At 45.6% G+C, this 17218-nt stretch overlaps 2 protein-coding genes across 5 annotated transcripts in view; both read right to left on the bottom strand.

Moving 5' to 3' along the window:
• Positions 1-1041: 1041 nt before the first annotated feature.
• BLOC1S2 (biogenesis of lysosomal organelles complex 1 subunit 2) lies at positions 1042-10753 on the bottom strand. The gene is made up of 5 exons (XM_014477086.2): positions 10629-10753; positions 10134-10250; positions 3903-4022; positions 3097-3201; positions 1042-1530 (listed from the first exon to the last, which is right to left on the bottom strand). Exons 1-5 carry the CDS (start codon positions 10699-10701, stop codon positions 1499-1501), a joined length of 447 nt encoding a protein of 148 aa, XP_014332572.2. The 5' UTR covers positions 10702-10753; the 3' UTR covers positions 1042-1498.
• A 1880-nt stretch (positions 10754-12633) lies between these two features.
• PKD2L1 (polycystin 2 like 1, transient receptor potential cation channel) overlaps positions 12634-17218 on the bottom strand; it is a 74945-nt gene continuing 70360 nt past the window's right edge. For 2 of the 4 annotated variants that reach the window (XM_070363784.1, XM_070363785.1), the window contains exons 13-16: positions 15432-15558; positions 14159-14280; positions 13782-13905; positions 12634-13475 (exon numbers count right to left, since the gene is read on the bottom strand). In XM_070363784.1, coding sequence (XP_070219885.1) covers positions 13407-13475; positions 13782-13905; positions 14159-14280; positions 15432-15558 — 442 coding nt within the window. In that variant the 3' untranslated portion in view covers positions 12634-13406. The remainder of the gene's footprint in view (positions 13476-13781; positions 13906-14158; positions 14281-15431; positions 15559-17218) is intronic. The other 2 variants (XM_070363786.1, XM_005892068.3) reach the window with 1 other exon arrangement.

Raw genomic sequence — 17218 nt, 5'->3', positions numbered from 1 at the left:
CACAAAGATGGTTCAACACACACAAATCAATAAATGTAATACATTAATAGAATGAAAGATTAAAACTATGGTATTTTCAACTTTACCTTAGGAGAACCCTGAATAGAATTGGGGATGTTGTTGCCTCTATATATTGATACCAATTTCAAAATGCGAGTTTGTGTCAGGGTGTGTATCTGGCCAAATGCTTCGAATCTTATATGAAAAAGTTACAAAAAGTTTAATAAAGAACCAAAGGGAATTACATTTGACTACTTCCTCAGAAACACAAAAGTAATACGAAATACTTATTAAAATGTTGGTTTCTAAGTTTAAAAAAAAAAAAAAAGAGTCTGGCTTTTTCAAAGACACCATGAGAAGTCATAAGACAATTCCAAGCAGGAGTAATATGGCCAGTTTACATTTTAGAAAGACTGATCTGCCAGCAGCATAGACTACAGGTTAGAGGCATAGTTAAGATGAGAAGAGACCACAGCAACGGTTCAGAGAAGCAGAGGATCATGGAAGACTTCTGGAACTTAAATGGTGGGAAATTACAGAGTTAAGAACTCTTTTGGAAATGGAATTGGGGACCTCAGGCACCTTCGTAACTGCTGATACCCCACTCTGGATATGACTGACTGTCTTCCAGACTGGTTAGTTAGTACCCTCTGATGTCTGTAGTCTGAAAAGAATACAGCCAGGTTCGCGGAAGCTCCCCTGACGCTGCAGACACAAGTAGGAAGATATTTTATAAAATGCTTTACTTATTGAGTAGCCTGGGTGGCAGCCCCACCTCCCCACCTAACATACACACATCCTGTTATATTTCCAAAAGTGAGCACACATGCCAAGTGTCATCCGTCTCTAGCCATCTGACTCATAAAGAGGAGACAGGAGGGGCCCATCACATACACCAAGCTATCGCAACGACACTCCTTCCACTGTTTCTGTTCAGTCTAGAAGACTTGGCCTGAGACAGTTTTAAGATTTTCTGTTATTTGCAATGTATGGAAAAGTAAATTACTGACATTCACAAGGTAATAAACTGACAAGAACAAGACTGCTTTGTTTTCCTTTTTTAATTTAGAATCTTGTTAGCAATACATTACATCCTTGACAGACAAAAACCACCTTTTACACAGTAACTCAAAAACCAACCATTTAAGAAAATAATACAGTAATCAACTGCTACCAGGGAAAAGAGGTCCTCTCATTTGATTCTACTGGCAGGCCCAGGTTTATCTGAACTTTGAGAAACTCTTTGTCCTGAATGGATGATGAAGCATTCAAGTAAAAGGTAAGGAGTTATAAGTGTTGAGTTTCTGAGGATTCTGCCTCAAAAGAAGTTCCTCCAGGGATAGCCACAGTTCTCCAGTTTACTCCAATGTTGCGATGTTTCTGGGACGACCAGCGTAGTTGCCTTTTGAGGAGTTTTCACAATTCATCAACCTGAAGATTCAGGTCTTATAAAACATTCTTTCCACATTAAAAAAGACTTTGTCCCCACAGTTGTTTTTCATCGCTTCTCCAGCTTCTTGTACTTGGCTTCTGCAGTGGGGAGAGGGAGAGGAAGAGTTATATCTTTTAAAATGGGCTCTTATAAAAAAAGAGAGAGAGGGAGAAAGAAAGAAAAAAATAAAAAAGACTTCCCCCGTGGTCCAGTAATTAAGATTTCACCTCCCAATGCAGAGGGCGCAGGCTTGATCCCTGGTTGGGGAACTAAGATCCCACATGCCTGTGCAATGTGGCCAAAAATTAAAACATTAAAAAAACAAAATCAGCTCTTACAAAGATACTCTTTAGTTAGCATTTCCAGGCAAATTCAAAAATGTCTATTACATTTTAAAAAATATCTATTAACTTCAGTCCTTGTAGCTGTCCAAATTGTATCCAAATTACGGGTACACCATAAATGCTAACTATCATTATTAGCTACGACAGATATTTGGATATCTGTCCAAATATAATCAGTGTGCTCAACTTAAGGAGTCAAATATCCATACACATAACCAAGAATCTAAAATGAGTTCCCTACATTCTAGCCCTGTCAACAGCACCTGCTCAGACACTCTACCAGGGTTAAGCAAACGTATTAGCACTAGAGCCACCAGGAGCCTTAGAAAAGCATAGGAAGCACTTGCCCCTCCAGGCTCTGTCCCAGTCTGGCTCTAAGAGCCAGACTGAAATCTCAAGTACATTTCTCCTTTTATTTTCTTATTCCTATCCTTCATACACACTAGGAAAACAATTTTGAAAGATACAGGAATTTAAAAGACCATCAAGTAAACCCCTTAATGTTATAGATTCCCCCTTTCTTTAAAACCCTGTAAGCATCTGGCACAATGCTTTCTAAAGTTCACAGTCACCATTTAGTAAATTTAATTGTGGACAATGTTAACTACCACCCATGTCAAATCTCAGTCTGCTACAAACCAATTGCTTCAAGTAGTCAACAACTGTCAATGATCAAAAATAACATGTAAATTATATCTAGAGTAAAAACAACGTGTTTTTTTTTTAACAACTGTGTTATTTTTAATCATGGATATAAGAGCCAGAGTCAGGTAGCAAGGCATCAACACTAGTACCAGTTTCTTCCTTAAAGGAAAAGTAACCCCTTAAGAAAGCCTTGATTGGACTGCCTACTCTATTTCTGAGATGTGCATCTACATTATTAAAGATGCTTCAGCCTGCTGAACCACAATTAAATGCCTGAGCTTTGAAATCAATCATAGTTTGGAATACAGCTCTTCTATATACTAACTTTGTGTCCTTAAGCACTTTCACTGTGCAACTCTGCTGTCCTTAAGCCAGTTATAACTCCTTCAACCACAGCTTCCTCTTCAATAGAATGGGGCTAAAAATCATGTACTTACCTCAGAGATCAAAGGATTAAAAAAAATGATAGGCACAAAATATTAAGAACAGTGCCTGATATGTTATTAAGCACTCAGGAAATGTTATTTTATTACTACTAGTCATAAAAAGTTATTCTCCAGAGGTTTTGTGAAGATTAAAATAGATCACTGTAGGCATACCATAAATGTTAACTATCATATGGTCATACTGGGAGGAGGGTGCTCTTATCAAATCAAAACAAATAAAAATGGTTACCCAGTTTTTTTGAATATGCATCCAACTTGTAGGCTGCCTGCTCAAGAGCTGCTACTTGCTCCTCAATTATGTTGATCTGATCCAGATAAGGCTGCAGTCCAGCATCTTTGAAAACAAAGACAGACCAGGGTTTATACAGCATCAACAAGGAATGTAGAAAAAGGTGGAAAGTAAGCATGCTAGTGTCTGGTCAGCTCTGCCTAAGACAGAGTAGGTGGAGTGACATGATTCTGATCACTGGCAGGGCACATGCCTTAGAAGACAGCAGCTAGCTGATCAGGTATGACTGGTGACCTAAACAAAGTTAAGTCTCTCTCATCTACTAGTTTTCCTCTCTTTGAAATTCCTTGCTCCTCAAGCAATCTTTCCATTACTGACTCAGTTTCTTAGGTACTCCCAGACCAAGAAGGAGAGCCCTATAGACAGGGAACACAAATATAAGTCAACAGGAAAATATATTCTGCCAACTAAAGCAGCATATTATGATTATATATGTTATGGTTTTCTGTTTATAAAGTAGTCCTTTACGGATTTCATTGTTAATTCCCTAGAATCTGGCCACCTTTCCTCTGCCCCATTTTTCTGGAAATAAATGGATCAACTCAAGATTCAGAAGCAGAAATAACTGTACCACCAAAGCACACTAATCCTCAGAGTGGAAAAAATTCACTTTAACTTTGTAATTCACTTTTAGAAAATGAGCTACCTGAGGACAGAGACCATGTTCCTTTCCCTTCTCTACTCCCTCAAGCACAAATGAACATTAAATACAAACAAATATGTTTAATTGTAAAATTATTACTTACACTTCTGGTTTAAGTCCTTTAAGTTTCTACTAATGTTTATAGCAATATCTTTCATTTCAAGATACTTCAGGCTGGTTAGTTTATTCATATTTTCCAGGAGCTTATAGTCTTCACTGGTCGCTTTAAAACAAACACAGAAGATGTGATACCTTTAAGATTTGTGTAGATGACTAGAATGTGGAATTAATGACCAAATGGCAGTTCAAGGCAGGATCTAGGGAATGTCAAAGAAGCAGGCCCCTTCTGATTTATGACATTTATACTCAGCCTATGTACTCTAGGGCTTCCCTCGTGGCTCAGCAGTAAAGAATCTGCCTGCAGTGCAGGAGCTGCAGGAGCTATGGGTTTGATCCCTGGGTTCGGAAGATCACCTGAAGGAGGGTGTGGCAATTCACTCGAGTATTCTTGCCTGGAGAATCCCATGGACAGAGAAGCCTGGAGGGCTATAGTCCATAGGGTCACAAAGAGTAGGATATGAGTGAAGCAACTTATGCACATGCATACGTATTCTAAATGTCTAAGTAGGAATTCAGGCAACAACTGGCAAACTATTCAAACCAAATAAAATCCAGAAGCTTCAGGATCGTAGTTAGAAAGGGAAAAGATAAACTCATGTACCAGAAAAAGGGAGGTGAAGCAAGCAGTCTTGGTCTCCCTAATATGACATCATATAACTGGGCAGACTGCACCATAAATACAGATACATATGCTAAGTCACTTCAGTCGTTTCCAACTCTGTGCGACCCCATAGACAGCAGCCCACCAGGCTCCCCCGTCCCTGAGATTCTCCAGGCAAGAACACTGGAATGGGTTGCCATTTTCTTCTCCAATGCATGAAAGTGAAAAGTGAAAGTGAAGTCGCTCAGTCGTGTCCGGCTCTTAGCAACCCCATGGATTACAGCCTAACAGGCTCCTCCGTCCATGGGATTTTCCAAGCAAGAGTACTGGAGTGGGGTACCATTGCCTTCTCCACAGATACATATAGATGGCTAATAAACATGTGAAAAAAGGCTCAACATCGCTCATTACTGCTACTCCTGCTGCTAAGTCGCTTCAGTCGTTTCCAACTCTGTGCGACCCCATAGACAGCAGCCCACCAGGCTCCCCCGTCCCTGGGATTCTCCAGGCAAGAACACTGGAGTGGGTTGCCATTTCCTTCTCCAATACATGAAAGTGAAAAGTGAAAGTGAAGTCACTCAGTCGTGTCTGACTCTTAACGACCCCATGAACTGCAGCCTACCAGGCTCCTCCGCCCATGGGATTCTCCAGGCAAGAATACTGGAGTGGGGTGCCATTGCCTTCTCCATTGCTCATTACTAGAGAAATGCAAATCACAACTACAGTGAGGTCATCACCTCAACACTGGTCAAAATGGCCATCATCAAAAAAAATCTACAAATGGGGCTCCCTTGGTGATTCAGTGGTAAAGAATCCACCTGCCAATTCAAGAGATAGGGGTTCAACTCCTGATCCAGGAAGATCCTACATGCTGCAGAGCAACTAAGCCCGTGAGCCCCAACTCTGAGCCTGTATTCTGCAACTACTGAAGCCCGAGTGCCCTAGAGCCCATGCTCCACAACAAAGAAAAGCCACTACAGCGAGAAGCCTGTGCACTGCAACCAGAGAGTAGCACCCACTCGCCACAACTTGAGAAAAGCCCGTGCAGCAATGAAGACTCAGCACAGCCAAAGCTAAGTAAATAAATAATTGTTTTAAAACTCTACAAACAATAAATGCTGCAGAGGATGTGGAGAAAAGGGAACCCTCTTGCACTGTTGGTGGGAATGTAACTTGATACTGCCACTATGGAGAACAGTATTGAGATTCCTTAAAAAAACAAAGAATAAAACTACCATATGACCCAGCAGTCCCACTACTGGGCATATACCCTGAGAAAAGCATAATTCAAAAAGACACTTTGGCCACCTGATGCGAAGAGCTGACTCATTTGAAAAGACCCTGATGCTGGGAAAGATTGAGGACAGGAGGAGAAGGGGACGACAGGATGAGATGGTTGGATGGCATCACCAACTCAATGGACATGGATTTGGGTGGACTCTGGGAGTTGGTGATGGACAGGGAGGCCTGGTGTGCTGCACTTCATGGGGTCGCAAAGAGTCGGACACGACTGAGCGACTGAACTGAACTGAACTGACCCTAACGTACATTACAACACTATTTACAATAGCCAAGAAATGGAAGCAACTTAGATGTCCACCGACAGATGAAGGGATAAAGAAGTTGTGGTACATATATATATATAATGGAATATTAGTCATAGAAAGGAATGAGCTTGAGTCAGTCCTATTGAGATAGATGAACCTAGAGCCTGCTATATAGAGTGAAGTTAAGTCAGAAAGAGAAAAACAAATAGTGTTTATTAACACATACATATGGAATCTAGGGAGAAGGAAATGGCAACCCACTCCAGCGTTCTTGCCTGGAGAATCCCGGGGACGGGGGAGCCTGGTGGGCTGCTGTCTATAGGGTCGCACAGATTCGGACACAACTGAAGCACCTTAGCATAGCATGGAATCTAGAAAATTCGTACTGATGAACCTATTTGTAGGCCAGGAATAGAGACATAGAAAACAGACTTGTGGACACACAGGGGAAGGAGAGGGTGGGACAAATTGAGAGAGCAGCACTGAGACATATACATTACCATACGTAAAACAGATAGCTAGTGGGACGTTGCTGTAACACAGGGAACTTCAACCCAGTGCTCTGTGACAACCTGGGAGTGAGGGGAGAGGGGAAGGTTCAAGAGGGATGGAACCTATGAATACTTCGAGCTGATTCACACTGTTGTATGGCAGAAGCTAACACAACATAGTAAAGCAATTACCATCAATTGAAAATAAGGAAAAAAACAGCTTTGCAAATAAATGTAGAAGAGATGGGGAAAAGATATATATATATCAATCAAAATATATATAAAGTCAACTAAGACCTCAACCGGAGAAGGCAATGGCACCCCACTCCAGTGCTCTTGCCTGGAGAATCCCAGGGACAGAGGAGCCTGGAAGGCTGCAGTCCATGGGGTCGCTGAGAGTCAGACACAACTGAGCGACTTCACTTTCACTTTTCACTTTCATGCATTGGAGAAGGAAATGGCAACCCACTCCAGTGCTTGCCTGGAGAATCCCAGGGACGGGGGAGCCTGGTGGGCTGCCGTCCATTGGGTCGCACAGAGTTGGACACGACTGAAGTGACTTAGCAGCAGCAGCAGCAGGACCTCAACACTTCTTAGTAACTCATTTACTACTTGTGATTCTGTATTCCATTTTATGCACTGAGTTTTCCAAACTATTTGCCTGCTTCTCACATCCTTGGTTCCCTTCCCCATCCCTACTCAAAGCAAATGGCCTTTACTCCAACTTTCCCAAAAGTCAAGCCCACTTAACATAAACTGCCTCAATCTTTCTGCCTCACTTCTAAACTTCTCTGAACCTTAATATATTTTCAAGAGGTAGAAGTGTTCCTATTCTTGCCAAGACAGCTCCTTCTCCTCCTGTGTACCTGATCCCAATCCTTCTACCTCTTCAGAGCCTCTCTTCAACCATCTCGTTTCCCTTGCCTTTCCAAATTCTCTCTCCATCCTGGCACCTTCCTCTCTATCTATATTCCACTTTCCTCCATCCCCAAAGCACTCCCTCTATTCTACACCTACATCATTCGCTCAGTAAAGCAAAGGAGCTTCACTGTTAACCCTTTTGAAAGAGTAACTTACACTCACTGCTTCCTCCTCACCACCACTCTCTGGTATAAACCGTTCCTATCTGGTCTCTGTCCCCAACACCCAGAGAAATCACATGCTCCAAGGTTGTCAGTGCTCTCCTAATTACCAAATCCTTGGCCTTTTCTCAGTTATTATCCTCCTGGGCCTCTCCATAGTATCTGACATTACTGATCTCCCTCTCTCCATGAACTGCTCCTTTCCTTGGCTGCTATAGCATTTTCTAATCTAACTGCTCTTTTTGAGTGTCTATGCCAGATCTCTTCTCATCCAACTCCCTTAACTATCTGGTCTCAGCTCTTCCTCAGCTGTGACTCATGGCTGATGTTTACATAGGTGGCACATTCCTATGGCACTCCCAGAGTTTTTGAGTTTCAAACTCAAAAAAGTATCCGTATAGATAAGAATGACAATCATAGGGAAATTACAATCCACTTTAAATTTTATAATAAATCATTTGTAAATCTAGGTACTTTAAGTACTGTTAATAAAAACTAATTGCCCAATACAGGCATTCCCTGAGATTTCAGTCCAGGTCTTCTTATCTACCTCTAAGGTCTTCCTTGGCAATCTCTTCCTACACATCCTAAACTCACACTACTAGGCAGGTGACTCCCAAATCTGTTTCTCCTGCTCTGATCACTCTGAGCTCTGGACTCACATATTCAAGTCACTTGAATGTCTTGGGAACAGTCACCCGAGTATCCCAGTAATACCTAAAATCAGCAAAGCCCAAGCTGAAAATATTATTTTCACACTAAACATGGTTCCTCTTTCCAACTTGCCTATTTTGGCTGATGGCACCACTGGCTTAAAACCTCAGACATGTCTTTAGCTGCTCCCATCCCTCAATATCCACTTCAACAAGTCTTATAAACTCCACTTCCGTAATGATCTTGGGTCCATGCTGCTCTCTCCACCCCTTTTACCATCACTCAGTCACAGACCATATCTCTTCATCTGAAATATTGTTATTCCATCTCTCCTCCATATCCACACTCTCACTGCTATCAAACTTGTCTCTTTCAAACAACGGTGACACACTCAAATACCCAGGAACCAGCAATATTATGTAAATGAGTGAAGCAAGCCAGGTCTTTGCATATTAAACACAAGATTATTCACTTCTACAAAGAAATACACTCTCATTTCTTGGAATAGTATGATTTTCTTAGTCTTAGTCTACCATTTACTTTATCAATTTTGATAGACATTGGTACAGAAAACTATTTCTGTACCACTACTAAAAAACAATATAAGAAGAGTAATACATGGCAACTGACACTGGGTCTCAGTAAAAGGGAGAAAACAGGGAGTAGGAGGGACAAACTGCACCATGCTGGTCCATTTAAAGGAGACAATGCCCAACTCTAGTCAACTAGAGCCTTGCAAGAATGGGAGCACTGCCAAGTCCTTGGAATTTTTAAAGAAAAGCCAAAATAAATAAATAAATAAATAAAATCTAGATTTTGTTGCTTGGTTTCTCTTGCTCAGAAATAAACAAATAAATAGGCTGTTGGAGACTCACAACCCCTCCTATTCATCAAGCATTTTCTCATACATTCTGGTTCACAAGTTTAGCTCACAGCAACTTCCTGGGGAAGTGAAACAATGTAACAGACCCTTATGAAAAGCTACACTTGACCCAGACTTCATTTTTTGGACCTTCCTCCACACATGGGTCATGCTTCACTTGGAAATACACACTGGACCAAAAAATTAATCATGTCTCAAAGAGTGGGTCATCAAATTCTCAGACCAACCTAATAGACCCCAAATTTTGCTGGTCACTCCCCAGTTCCCTTTAACCTAATAAGTACATCTCTTTAGCCAAACAAACAGCTTGCTTATACTATCTCACTCACTAGTCATTTCCCACTTTTCTGCCAATGAATTCTTATATTCTTTACAACCCCTTTCAAAATACACTTGCCCCAAGAAAGCACTTCTTGATTAATTCTTTTTCGTTTTCTCAGGCTCAGTCTACACTATGGAGACCTGCAGGGTTGTACTAAGTATTCTTACGTGTTTCTGCACCAATTTTTTTTTTTTTTGAAGTACAGTTGATTTACAATGCTGTGTTAATTACTGCTGTACAGCAAAGTGACTCAGCCATACACACACACACACACACACACACACACACACACACACACACACACACACATTCTTTTTTCCTTACATTCTTTTCCATTATGGTTTATCATAGGACATTAAATACAGTTCTCTGTGCTACATAGTGTGCCCTTGCTGTTCATCCTGTGTTTCTGAAAGTAGTTCCTGAATTTCTCCAGGGAAGGGAGGGACTTCTTTCCTACGCTTTCTTGACCTCCCCAAACTTCCAACAGGCATGTTTTAAGGTTTATGGGGTTAGGGAGGGAGCCGCACACTGACGCTGCTAAAGCACCTCACGGGTTTGCCTGTGCCAAACGCCAAACCACTTCAGCGAGTGGTGCCCGGCACTACCCGCATCCATCCGGACCGCGCCTCACCCGTCAGTTCCCCAGTCAGGTAAGTTGCCATTTTGGAGAACATGTCCCGGCAGAGCTCATTTATGTCAGCCTCAGCAGGCTCCTTTGCTTCCTCAGCAGTCTCCACAGCGACATCATCTGAATCAAAGGAGAAAGAGTAAGTGCCCCGCCCTGCCCCGGTCCTAATCCAGACACAGCAGCTTCTCCCCACACCCCTCCACCTGACCTCATTCCATCAAATCGGCTCCATTCTCAAGTGCCGTAATTCCAAGTCCCTCACTTCCTTCCTGCCTCACCCGCCTCTGCCTCAGGCCTCTGCTCCCTTGCACCGGCCTCAGGCCACACTTGACCTCGGGGCCACTCTTTCTCAGTAGCCCTGACAGCACAAACACGCTCACACACAGGCGCGCCCCTCCGATCTGCCCGCTCCCGCCAGGTGAGCCCCGGCATCTCGGGGCCGTACCCGGAGACTCAGGCCTCCCCACCGGACACTTCATCCCCGTCCACTCCGCATACCTCGAACTGGCTCCTCGCGGTGGATCGCGGGGACACCCTCGGCCGCCGCCGCCGCCGCCGCCGCCGCCGCCATGCCCTGCCCAGCGCTGCTTCCGGTTGTGAGGTGCTGCGCATGCGCGCTGGGCGTGCCCCGCCCTCCCCGCCCTGGGTTCAATGCCCTGTGATTCTGCGCTTGTGGGCTAAGTTATGTCTCAAGTAAAGAATAATAACCAAGCGTAAGCACTAAGCCAAATTTAAAGCCAAAATAGTCTTCGTGAGTGAATGCGCTGCCAAGGGTCCGACATCTGGAACGAAGGATGCACTCAATCCCGCGGCCACTCCCTGGAAGTATCGTTAGCCTAGTAACAGACCCACGACCTCTTGGATGGGTCGAGCCCAGTGTAGCCTGCTGACTATAAAGTGGTAAAGAGACAAGTTAGCCCCTCCTCAGAGAATCCTCACTCTGGCCGGTATTAGTCGCTGAAAGACTGCTCAGGAAATCCATGCTTTTGAAGCTAGTCTCATCCAGGCTCTGGGAAACCTTCAGGCCGTTACACCTGAGCCAAAACACTCTCTCTTCCGCTTCCCTGATAGTTCAGTTGGTAAAGAATCCGCCTGCAATGCAGGAGACCCCAGTTCGTATTCCTGGATCGGGAAGTTCCCCTGGAGAAGGGATAGGCTACCCACTCCTGTATTCTTGGGCTTCCCTTGTGGCTCAGCCGGTTAAGAATCCACCCGCAATGCGGGAGACCTGATTTTGATCCCTGGGTTGGGAAGATCCCCTGGAGAAGGGAAAGGCCCCAGTGTTCAGGCCTGGAGACTTCCATGGACTGTATAGTCCTTGGGGTCGCAGAGAGTCGGACAGTACTGAGTGACTTTCACTTCACTTCCGATGTCCTAGATTAAGGTCAACTCACTGGGCGTTTTTTTTTTTCAAACAGCAGACTGGCACCTGTTTCTCTTCCGTTGCTATAACCTTTCTTGAAGAAAGCTTAGATCACATTTTTTTTTCCTGGTCACACCACCTGGCATGTGGGATCTTAGTTACCCCAACCCTGTAGGGGATGGAACCCATGTGTCCACATTGGGAGTACAGAGTCTTAACCACCAGGGAAGTCCAGTTATAAATTTACAGAACTGAGGATACAGTCTGGTGTTCTTAATTGATTCAGCTGTTTCAAATACAAATAGAATGTATTTGATGGGATGGAAGAACAGGGATGGGTGAAGGGAATGGATGAAGAAAGAAAGTGGGGAGCAGTGGAATGTGCAAAATGAGGGAGGAATAAAGATCACAAGGGAAGAGAGAGGGGATATAGCAGGTGTCAAGATGCAGGCCTATACTCTCGAAATCTTGGTGTAGGAGCTTTTTTGTCTTATCTCTGGTTATTCTCCATCTACACTCTCACTGCCCACACCCAACAGTGTGCTCGTGCACACACACACAAACACACACACACCCCTTCTAAGGACCAGAACACCCTAGATTACCACCTCCACCTCCTCCAATAGGACAATCATCAGATCAGATCAGATCAGTCGCTCAGTCGTGTCCAACTCTTTGCGACCCCATGAATCGCAGCACGCCAGGCCTCCCTGTCCATCACCAACTCCTGGAGTTCACTCAGACTCACGTCCATCGAATCAGTGATGCCATCCAGCCATCTCATCCTCTGTCGTCCCCTTCTCCTCCTGCCCCCAATCCCTCCCAGCATCAGAGTCTTTTCCAACGAGTCAACTCTTCGCATGAGGTGGCCAAAGTACTGGAGTTTCAGCTTTAGCATCATTCCTTCCAAAGTGTCCACCATTTCAAACCATTCCTATGAGTCAGAAGTTTTTCCTTCAGGACTCCTGGGGAAGCCCAGCTTCTTCACACTGTCACTGCCCCAGCTCTACACTTCCCAGGAGGGGTGAGCTTTCTCCAGCCCTAGTATTAATACAAGGATGGGTCACAGTTCCAGCCCCTCTTCTTTCTCCTGCCATCCCCAAAGCAAGTGCAAAGTCCTGGTTTTCCTAAGGATTTTTTTTTATTTTATTGATAATCACCAGGCAAACCCACAATGTCCTGTGGAAGGAGAGAATCAGAGTCCCCCACATTTTATCCAAAGATCCTAGAATCCGGAGGTCGTTTCTTGGCCAGCTTCTCCTCAGGCTTCAGCTTTGTTCTGGTTTACACCCCCCTCCCTGTTCAGGGGCACGTCTGGAGGCAGACTTGCCCCTGAGCCTTCCTGGACTTTGCTGGGGAAGGTTGAGGGAGGTCACCAATCCAACTCCTCTACAACACTGTACTCTCCCCACGCAAGAAAGTGTCCCCTCCTCTCTGGCTTCCCCTTCTCTTTCACATGGAATCCCAATGGGGAAGAAGTGAACCCCATGGTTGCCAGCAGTTGTCCTCAAGACACACAGAGGAAAAGTTTCACTGGCAAGTAAGAAGACATCTAGATATTGCTCTTCTCTCAGCTTCTACTTTTTTCACAAATCATGGCTATCCAGATGCTCAGGAAAGTTATTACCCTTCTTTATTGTTTTTGACTTAAAAAAAAAAAAATTATCACAGCAGAATTCAGAGCCCACGGGGGTGAGAGGCCCAGCAGGAAATATTTCATAGAGCTATACAGCTACACACAGAAACCTTGGCTCAAAAGGCCAGGCACAGGGTGGGGTTTGGCAGCAGCAGTGGTAGCACCCACTGCCCTAGAAGTGGAGGGCGTGTGCTGGGGGAGCTTCTGGGGAGGCGGTGACAGAGGAACCTGCTGTCTGAAGCTTTAGGACCCCTCCCCTACTACTCTCCTGCCTGCCCTAGAGTCCCCAGGGGGCTGGAGTCACAGCTGGGGCTGCCTGCAGGTGCTCCCAAATGCCTTGTTCCCCCTGTTGGAAGAAAAAAAGGACAGGTCACTTGGAGGAGGAGTTTGTGTCCCACTTTCCTTTTACCTGGATGTTTCTCCAACCCCAGACCCTCTCCTGGAGGCTAAGGTCGCCCTCAGGCCAGAGAAACAACTTCAGTTCTTCTTTCCACCCCCTGATCTCCACTGACAGACTGACTACCGGGAACATGTTGCCCCAGGAGACTGAAATGCTGATCTTTCAAAAATGTTTTGCCTCCATCCACTGAGTAGAAAAGATGGTAGAGATCAGCTGTGGGGAGCCAGAAGAGCCAGGTGAAGGACCACTCACTGCGCCTGGAAGAGGAGCCAGCCACCCCTTCCTCTCCACCATCGTCAGCTTTGACCTCATGGCATCAACCTGGGTCATGACTCCTTCCAGGACAGTCTCCAGCTGCAAAACTCTCCTTGTGAGCCTGTGCAGGATTTGAGAGAGACCAAAGGAGCAGAAATGTGTGTCTGGAGAGCTGGGTGATTCCAGGGGAAGGGGGTACAGAACAGGGGATGCCCAGATGGGAGCAAAGAACATAAGGCCCAGTGGTGCTGGGAGAATTAAAGGGGGACAGGGGTTTTCCCTGGGGTAGGATAGGGAGTTGGAAGGTTGTGGAAAGAAGCTCAAGGTAGAACGACATAAACACAGTCAGCCCTGGGCCCCCTGGCTGCACGTACGTGTAGAATTCTTCTCCCGAAACCCAGCCACCTGTTTTGGCAGCCTGCTTTGGACTCGATTCGCCTGGTGGGCTCCTCACAATGGACCAGCCCAAGTTCTCAATCTCAGCATGGACAGCCACCTGATCAGGAAGTCAGAGGTCAGGGAGAAGATGACTCTGGGAAGTCATCAGCTCCTGCTCCATCACTTGCTCTAATGGGCTCTCAGGACCAGGCCTTGGGCTATAGTTATTGCTATTCCCTTTTCCCCTCAAACTCTAGAGACAACAGAATCAGAGTGGTGGTGCTGGACACAAAGCTGGCCTAACCTCTGGGAGAGAATCACCTCCCCAAGAAACAAAACACAAGCTCTTTGAAGCACTGATGAATGGGGCACTCACTAGAAGCCAACTCTGTTGAGGGAGAGGAGGGACAGTGTCCTGGCACTGCTCCTTTAGCCCTTGGCTTTTTGGTCTATGCAGGCTAGGGATGAAGAGGCATAGGAGGGGCAGCTAAGGGTCAGAGTTTGAGAACTCCAAGGAGAGGGCAAGAGCTCTGAAGGAATTGTCAGAGATTCCTCGGCAATTGATCCTTTTCTCCCTGAGGCTGTGTTTTAGAGCAATGATGATCAACCTTGGCTATGCACTGGAGTCACCTGGGGAGCTTTAAAAACGACTGATGAGGCTTCCCTGATGGTTCAGTGGTAAAGAATCCATCTGCCAATGCAGGAGACGTGGATCCAGTCCCTGACAGGGGAAGATCCCACTATGCCATGGACCAGCTAAGCCCATGCACCACAGCTACTGAGCCTGTGCTCTAGAGCCCGGGAGCCACAACTACTGAGCCCACATACGACAGCTACTGAGGCTCACATGTCCTAGAGCCCATACTCTACAATAAGAGAAGCCACCGCAATAAGAAGCCTGCACACCACAACTAGAGAAAGCCCGCAACAGAGATCCAGTACAGCCATGAATAAATAAATTGATTAATTAAAAAAAAAAAAAAACAGCCAGTGTCCAATTCTGGCAGAACCACATCGAAAACAAATGATGGCTGACCCCCACTGACTCCCCCAGAGATTCTGATCTGGAGTGTGTGGCCTGAGCATGAGGATGTTTTAAAACTCTCCAGGGGGTTCTACCACACAGCAGTTTGAGAACCACTATTCTAGAGAGGTCTTTCCCGCCCATCCATTGGAGGATTTCCAAGTTGGTTAGTGTTCGGGGTGTGCTGCAGGAAGAGGAGGATGAGCAGTTTCCTTGTAGCCTCTCCACCAGCTGCCTGGGCTCACCCTCTCCCCCTCCAGCTTCTGCTGCGTCTCCTTCTGCTCCTTCTCGTCTAGGATGCCGTTCCCATCTTGGTCAAACCTGGTGAAGGCAGCCGTGAGCTTGGTCGTCTCATGCTCTGTGTGCTCCAGCCTGAAGAGAACAGGGGGATGAAATGACCTCTGACCTGCCATGGCTGTGAGCTCTCCATTATGGACTCCTCACTCTTTTTTTTTGCTAGACTCTGGCAAGAGTCTTGCTCTCTAGAGACAAAGGGGGCCACATGAGAAAGCCAGGATGTCAAGGTCTAGTGGTTTGAAACCCCTCACACAATCCCTTGAATCTATTTCTTCCTTCCCTGACTCCTGCTGACTAGGTTCAGGCCCTCAGGATCTCCTAAAAGAATTACTGCAAAATCTCTTTGCCTCCAAATAACCCACCCTCTACCTGCTCCCTACCCCCTGCCCTGTGGCCTTCCCTTCATTACCTACCCCTGAAATCCATTCTTCATAATGCAACTAGAGTTACATTATTCTAAAGTACAAGCCTATTGAATTTCCTGGCAGTCCAGTGGTTAGGACTTGCACTTTCACTGCCAAGGGCCCAGGTTTGATCCCTGGTCAGGGAACTAAAATCCCGAAAGCTGCATTGCATGCCCCTCCCTTGCTGCTGCTGCTGCTAAGTCGCTTCAGTCGTGTCCGACTCTGTGGGACCCCATAGACGGCAGCCCACCAGGCTCCCCCGTCCCTGGGATTCTCCAGGCAAGAACACTGGAGTGGGTTGCCATTTCCTTCTCCAATGCATGAAAGTGAAAAGTGAAACTGAAGTTGCTCAGTCGTGTCTGACTCAGCGACCCCATGGACTACAGCCCACCAGGCTCCTCCGTCCATGGGATTTTCCAGGCAAGAGTATTGGAGTGGGGTGCCATTGCCTTCTCCGGCCCCTCCCCTACCCCCACCCAAAAAAAAGAGTACAAGACTAACTATACTCCTTCCCTGCTTAAAACCTCTCCTGGGCACCGTATTCTTTGGATAGAGAAGTGGTGTTCAGGGCTTTTCCCAATGTGGCCTTAGCCCATTTCTCCGCCTCGTCTGCGTTGCCCAACCTTTCATTTACTGCCTTACAATGCTCAGTTACTTATTAGTCCTGTGCATGTGGCTCAGTTTCAGACCTCTTTGCCTTTGTATGTGCTTTTATACCTCCATGCTCCCTTGCTTTTAGTTATTTCTGTTGTGGAACAGAATCACTGTTCTGTGATTTCTGTTTATTTGCTTATATGTCTGTGAATTCCTGAAAGACAAAGATTATCTCATTTAATTATATGCCTGGCCCACAGCTGGTACTCACAATATATCTGATCAATGTTTATTAATATGTTTAACTGAGAAGCAGGGAGAGGATGGCTAAGGAAATAATCCTGTGTTTGTGAGGGAGCATAGAATTAAGCTCAGAGTTTTGTGGGAGTGAGGCATGTATACAATGATTAGGGAATCATGGTATTACACTAGTGCTAAGGGTTGTTCAACAAGGTCCAGAATAGAACAATCAGAGTCCTTTAAACCAGGGGCACAGTTCTGAAGGTCAGGATAAGAGACCTATAAACCAAGGTTGCTGCTGCTGCTGCCGCTAAGTCACTTCAGTCGTGTCTGACTCTGTGTGACCCCATAAACGGCAGTCCACCAGGCTCCTCCGTCCCTGGGACTCTCCAGGCAAGAACACTGGAGTGGGTTGCCATTTCCTTCTCCAATGCATGAAAGTGAAAAGTGAAAGGGAAGTCGCTCAGTCGTGTCTGACTCTTCGAGACCCCATGGAC

The sequence above is a fragment of the Bos mutus genome, chromosome 26, assembly GCF_027580195.1.
Source record: "Bos mutus isolate GX-2022 chromosome 26, NWIPB_WYAK_1.1, whole genome shotgun sequence".
NCBI classification, from domain to species: Eukaryota; Metazoa; Chordata; class Mammalia; order Artiodactyla; family Bovidae; genus Bos; species Bos mutus.
The sequence above is the reverse complement of the archived record's forward strand: the minus strand, read 5'-3'. Positions and strand labels throughout refer to the sequence as shown.

Excerpts from the sequence above, each read along its gene's own strand:
- BLOC1S2 (XM_014477086.2), bottom strand. The coding sequence starts at position 10,701 with ATGGCGGCGGCGGCGGCGGCGGCGGCGGCGGCCGAGGGTGTCCCCGCG. Across the intron at positions 4,023-10,133 it reads CCTGACTGGGGAACTGACGG|CGACCAGTGAAGACTATAAG; the intron begins GTGAGGCGCGGT and ends TTTGTTTTAAAG. Across the intron at positions 1,531-3,096 it reads TGCATATTCAAAAAAACTGG|AAGCCAAGTACAAGAAGCTG; the intron begins GTAACCATTTTT and ends TCCCCACTGCAG.